This window comes from Erigeron canadensis, chromosome 6 (assembly GCF_010389155.1).
Source record: "Erigeron canadensis isolate Cc75 chromosome 6, C_canadensis_v1, whole genome shotgun sequence".
NCBI lineage: Eukaryota > Viridiplantae > Streptophyta > Magnoliopsida > Asterales > Asteraceae > Erigeron > Erigeron canadensis.
Window position 1 is genome coordinate 37,398,777 of NC_057766.1, and position 6,596 is coordinate 37,405,372.

Genomic DNA, 6,596 nt, shown 5'->3' on the forward strand with positions numbered 1-6,596 from the left:
ATTATAAGTTGGGATTTGCTAACTAGTGCCCTAGTGCACTAATTAAGAAGCATTTAATGAAGTATTTATTGAAGTCTAACTTTCCTAAAATATAAAAATATGTATTAACTATTCAATTAAAAATAGAAATTATTGAGTTAAATTAATACACATTAAATAAAATTTTTGATTAATAAGGAAATAACAAGTTCATTAAATGTTTCTTAACTAGTGTACTAGGGACACTAGTTAGCAAATCCCTTATAAGTTTTTAAATGAGTATAAGATTAAATTTATGTAATATATTTATTATTATTATTTTATGTCGGTTAATTTTATTAGTTTGTGGATATGAGACGAACAATATTGAACAAGTTTTCAAAAAAGAATGTTAAACAAACTTTATACGAGTAATTTTCTCAGTTTCCATTTTTTTAATATTTTTTTTTGTTCATTTTATTATCACTAGTATCAATATCAATTACTAGTACTATTTACAAAAATATTTTTTTAGTTAAAAGTTAAATCTTTTTCGAGCTTTAATTAAAAGTTAAATTAAATTAATATATTGTCGAATCATATCACACATGACCATTGACCACTTGTATGAGTCAAAATTATAACAGGGCCAACCTGCCCTTATTACGCCTCCTCATAAAACCCAAATTTGATCTGTCAATCATTATATGAAAGTTGGGTAACATCATAGTAGAACTTCATAACCATTAGTTTTTTTGCTAAACATTCCGGCTTCCGCATAGCGCAACATTGTGTGTTTCGTGTTGGTATTCTCCTAGCGAATGTGGAATGAGTTGACAAGCATTAACGGTTATCTCTACATACACCATCTACAACCTAAGTCTAACGTGTAAGCATATGCCCCGTTTATCTCGTTGACCTCAAACAATACGAGTAATCATGCTTAAATAAAAATTCTCCATACAATTGCTAGATTAATATCGTACTTGACATCAACCAAATGCTTACAAGGGTAATATTGCAAAATTAAGACATTTGCAGATAAAGTATTAAAATGTGGGATCAGTCCAACCTTATTTTGAAAGAAGAGCTTTGTTGAAGATACAATCTCATCACTAGTCTCGTATAGTAATCAAAAAGCTATTTCAAATATGCTTCAAACAAAAGGCAGGTGACTTGTCAACAGGGTGAAGCATCGATTCATGTTAAGTCTTTAAGTGTTGGATCAATATTTTTGGCTTAGCCATATACTCTCGTGTTTAGTTAGTAGTATAACCTTAAATACATTGAAGTGGTCGCCACATGAATCTAATTAAATTAGAATTGGGGGTATCACATTTGATACTTCTATTATCTTATTGATTTCGAGAGCATTAATCTGTACATGGTAACTCCACGTCGCAGAACATGTTGTTCCCAATCTGACTCGACCCCAAATGGGTTTTCCATCAGCCATTCTTCTTGGTGGTCGATGGTGAACTTCCCATTGCCATACATCAAAAATTGTTGTTTCATCCTCAATGCAACAGCTTCTATATCAGATTGAAGAAAAACCTGGATTTCCAATAACACACAAATCATTTGACATAGAGGCTAATTCTTAACTTGCATTGATAATATATGTTAATAATATATAATTACAGCCGTAGAGAAAGATGATAATTCAAATTATAGTGTAACTATGTTAATGTTAATGATAAACCTGTAATTTCAGTACTCTATTTGTGTTTATTACTTTGCCTCTATTTGTTTCATTGAAATACTATCATATCATCTATCATCCAAGACCAACCATCCAAGTTCACATGGCCACGATTTAGATTTCATCATTTAGGCATTATCCAAAAATATAAAAAGCAGAAAGTCATTTTCCGAAAAGCTACTAAGCAATTCACCAAATAGAACTATCCCATATAACAGCAGTTACCTTTCCCTCGGAGGACAAAAGATCCTCGATAGCTTCAATAAGCGAACGTTGCACCATTTTCCACCTGTGTTCTGGTTTATTGAAGTCGGGGTTTGGACACTGCATATTAACAGGTCTTATTTTTAGTTCATCGGGACAGGAACCACATTCAATATACAACCGAAAGACTATTTTAAACGTGCAAATGCCATTACCTGTATTGATGCAAGAACTAGTTCCCCAGGATAACCCGAAACAATTGAACGAAATGTTGATGTTGCATTTGTTTCAATGAAGTAGCTGGCAGTTGATTTTTCCAAAAATACAGCAACCGTTAACGAGGTAAGACACAGATACTATATTGTCTCATAAAGAAGTCCACACTCCACGTTATTATCTAGGAATAATTTAACGACCATTCTAAAAGATTTCACATCTGATTAAATACTAAATTACTCGTAACTTAATAATGTTTTATCAAGTCTCTGCAGGTTATATAAAGGCAACCAAAGTTATACCCGTTTTTCAAGGCAGATTGGTGAACAGCATCCAGACAACGCTTTACAAGCTGCATAGTAACAATATCCAGAAAAACAGATCAAGTTCAACACTTGGAAGATCAAAAAGTAAAAAGACCAAAAAAAGAAAAAAACTGACAACCTTCCCATTCATCTCCAGTCCAAGAAAATTCATATCTTTCTTCTTTCTCATCATTCCAAAGAGAAACAATCCATTACCTGGAATTTGTAGTTTTGAATAGAGTGATTGGCCTTTTCAACAGTCGTACATAAACTTTTGTTGCTAAGAAACTTTTAATCATGTTTATTGAATGGGTTTATGGGTTATTATTGATTAACTACGAAAATGTAAATGAAAAAGGCGACCATCATACTTCACATTTTTTTGCTGAAAATACCTATTCTCTCCATGTATAATCTCTTTTTTTTTTTTCATTGTTTTCCACTTTTCATTTTTGCAAGAAAATGCTTTATGTGCAGAAAATTTCTTTTAGTTGCACACTTGCACCTCAAATCGAAAGATAATGTCTATACCACTTCCTATATCAACTAGCAAAGGCCGTGTTGGATCATCATAAATTTCATGCCAATCAATACTATATGGGTATCCCTGCACACAATAAAATGCAATCAAAATTACAATCCTTTCACAGCCCTTATCCTTCCTAAACTAGAACTTTTTTTACTTAGCAATTGAAATCAGCTATGTTGTAAATTTATCAATGTGTGTGTATATGTAGCCATATATAGAAATAAACAACTAAAAGAACAAGAAGCAAATCATACTTTATCTAAAGCCATAAGCCCAGGAAGCTTTCTTCCCTTGAGAAACTCCCATACAACCGAAGCATTACCAATGATGTTGCAAGATGAAGAAACCATTGATTCCACTGTTAAAGCTTGACATGCCATATTACCAACAACTGTAATATCGCAATTTCCTTCACTCAATCTTCCAAGCAGTTTTGCCAATATGGAGGTCCCGTTGCTATCTTGAATTGACAAGCCAAACTTAACAGGACCAATCCACAAAATTTTCTGTAGTACATTGCCATTAAATAAATTGAGAAAGAGGTTGACAAAGCACATTAAATCAAAAGTCAAAGCTAATTTATTCATGCAAATGTTGAAAACATGTTGTGTTTGTGTCTTTGTGAGTTAGAAAGATTCATAGTCCAGTAACCATTTTCCCCTCTATCCCATAGAAACTGAAGCAGTTTCCCTTCTTAAAAGTTCTTTATTATTAGAGTTACAAAAAACTGATTCTAGTGATCTTGATCCAAAAAGTTTCTTTATTTTTATCTTTATAAAGAATACTTGAGATAGTTACCAAACAATTAAACACTTCACCATCATTCTAAAGTTATTTTGATTGGATGCATGGAGTGAAATTTTTCTATCAAACTAAACTTCAGAAGTAGAAATGATCACCTTGGACTTTGAAAGGAAGGTGGTTATTTCATCCAATGAATTTGGCCCGAGAGCAACAGGGGACCAACCTAAGAGAGCCAAACATTACAAGTAAGCATCACTAAGCACTCTTCATTGTGAAGAAAATTTAACAAAATGATATAGTTCCAAGAAAAATCTTTAACTAGTCAACATTGAGGTGGACTGTGACTTATTTGGGTATGCTTTGTAAAATCTTACCTTCAAGGATGCCATGAGCAGGAACTATCTCCGGCTTCTTAAGATGATCATTGAGGCACCAAAAATCTTTTGGTAATAAGATTGGAATATTCCTGGAATTTGCAAATTGTATTATCCTAATAGCTTCTTTAAACGCTCCAGCCTCCACCAAATTTCTAGGTACCGATAATCCAAGAGCATGCATTATTTGAAATGCCATATTTCCAACAAATATCAAACCATCAGCGCTAGAAACTAAATAATGCACAGCAGCTGCTTTTTCTACAAGGTTACCTCCCCCAACCTACACTAATATGCCGTGAGATTATGTTAAGTTGAAAATATAAAAATACTTACTATATTTAAACAATTAAATATCGCTTCTTTTGTGTCCCAAATGCTTAATTTAAACAATTAAATGTCATAAAATGGTACCATCATAATATACGGCTTCTTTTGTGTCCCAAATGCTTTCTTGAGCTGTAACAGACCCTCCTCAAACTGGAAACCAGCAAGAGATGCATAGCAGAAAGATGTCACACCAACAGTTGATGCAAGAACCTTATGTGACTGGAAAAACGCATCGTTTATGAAGATATCAACCCCCGAGCATAACTGTTCTGCGAATCTTGAACAATTTGCTTTCTCACCTTTAAATTGGGAAAGATTTTCGAGAAGAAATATACTTCCTTCCAAGGAGTCTTCCATCTTATGCTGGTCACATTCACGAATAAACTTCATTGGTACAACTCTTAGTTTAAGAATGGATGATATATATGCTGGAAACATAAACATAATCATTATCATCTTCATTAAACATATCGTTAAACAAAAATAACAATGTCACATATATTCATGCTTCATGCATATTCTAAATAGCAGTGGCATACCGCATACCTGAAACAGAATCTACCGAATGAAGCTTTGAATTGGTTTTCAGAGACCAACTACTCACTAAAACCACCTTTGCACCAGCTTCGTGCAAGTACTTAATGGTCGAAACAGCGGTCACAAATACTTGAGCATGTTGGTCCTGCTTTTCTGCAAGTAAGACGTTCGAATCGAACCTAACCATGACTACTTTCCCCATAAGTTCATCATTTTGAAATTCACTAAGACATCTCACATATGGAAGTGCATCAAAACCCTTCACATTGTCTTCTTTCGCCTGAAAAATACTAAATTTGAATCTACAAAAACATGTCTAAAAATCCTTCAATGTTGTGGAGGGATATACTTTAATGTCATTCTAATATCAAAAGTTTTCATTTCAACTTCAAAATTAATACTATTACTCTAATCTTGGTAAATTTGCTAAAAAAGTAACATAAGTGCGAATTTTATCAATCATAAATAACATTCCAGTTTCTTACATCTAAGTAAACATAGACCAAAAAACTGCAAATTTACATGATCACATTGTCAAGATTAATGGTTGCTAAGGTTTATTATGCTCCTACATTTTATGTTGTTATTTGCATATTATGGTTGCTAGATCTTATGTACTATGCTAAGGTTTTTTAGGCCGTACGTTTGCTACTCTTCCCTACTCGTCAGGTAGCCACATCCAGCGAACACAGCTGACAGGTATATCGTCTTAGCATTTTCTCGACAGACGGGTATAAACACTTTACCCTTGTATGGCTTTTACATATTCTTGGCCGGAGGTCCTTATGGAAGCAGTCTCTCTACCTCTGGGTAGAGGTAAGACTGTCTACAGCTCACCTCCCTCATACCCCGCTCAAGGATTGGGTACAGTTGTTGTTGTTGTTGTTACATTGTCAAGATTAATACTTTATGTTATATATTCATGTTTTCCGAATTTCCCATTAATCTTTAAAAAACAGCACAATTTACATTACACATGAAAAAACAAAAAACAAAAAGGGACAAATTATCAGCATAAAAGTAGATTAAAGTTACCTTGAGTGAACGTGAACATGTAGTATCAGTAACTACATGATTTAATCCCACCACCTCTGAAGTATTAACTGCAATTCAATCAATTTCAACAATATGAAATCCAAGAAATAGTAAAAATGAATATGAAATTGAAATAAAAGTATGGTAGTAGAGCAGACCTTGTAATGAGGATTTAAGTGCTGGATTGTTAAATGTAACATGAGGATAGTGATAACAAGGTGGTTTTGATTTGAATAATAATGTTAATGAAGAAGAATAAAAATAGTTGTGTGTAATATCAACAATTCGGCTCATATGCAGCAGCAAGAATATTGCAAAGATATATATTAGGGTGACGTGGCAAGTATTCAACCGGGTGTTGTGTGGGTGTATACTGTATAGCTCGTCACTTCAAATAGTGAAGAATAGATACAAATACAACAGAAGAGGAAGAGGAAAGACGATAAAGGAGCAACAATCGAATTCCAGCACTGACAAAACAATTCTCCACTTTTATATTTGTTTATTTTTACTGGAATATAGGTGTGGTTTTATTTTACTTTTACATTTGTAGAATAAGTAAATCCCAAATCCATTCTTAAATATAGAATTTGGAAAAATAAGATAACAGAGAAAAACATTTATAGATAAGTAATTCCAAATACACTTTTATATACTTCATT

At 33.1% G+C, this 6,596-nt stretch overlaps 1 protein-coding gene across 1 annotated transcript; it reads right to left on the reverse strand.

Annotated features, from left to right (window-relative positions):
• Positions 1 to 1,134: 1,134 nt before the first annotated feature.
• Positions 1,135 to 6,379, reverse strand: LOC122603808 (phosphoglycerate kinase, cytosolic-like). Its single transcript, XM_043776625.1, has 13 exons — positions 6,093 to 6,379; positions 5,935 to 6,002; positions 4,909 to 5,179; positions 4,447 to 4,790; positions 4,033 to 4,315; positions 3,814 to 3,881; positions 3,169 to 3,420; positions 2,917 to 2,992; positions 2,525 to 2,601; positions 2,383 to 2,432; positions 2,080 to 2,164; positions 1,886 to 1,984; positions 1,135 to 1,512 (listed from the first exon to the last, which is right to left on the reverse strand). The coding sequence occupies exons 1-13, from the start codon at positions 6,226 to 6,228 to the stop codon at positions 1,309 to 1,311; spliced, it is 2,013 nt and encodes a 670-aa protein (XP_043632560.1). The 5' UTR covers positions 6,229 to 6,379; the 3' UTR covers positions 1,135 to 1,308.
• Positions 6,380 to 6,596: the final 217 nt, after the last annotated feature.

Excerpts from the sequence above, each read along its gene's own strand:
- LOC122603808 (XM_043776625.1), bottom strand. The coding sequence starts at position 6,228 with ATGAGCCGAATTGTTGATATTACACACAACTATTTTTATTCTTCTTCA. Across the intron at positions 2,433-2,524 it reads GACTGGAGATGAATGGGAAG|CTTGTAAAGCGTTGTCTGGA; the intron begins GTTGTCAGTTTT and ends GTTACTATGCAG. Across the intron at positions 2,165-2,382 it reads CAATCTGCCTTGAAAAACGG|CTACTTCATTGAAACAAATG; the intron begins GTATAACTTTGG and ends ATCAACTGCCAG.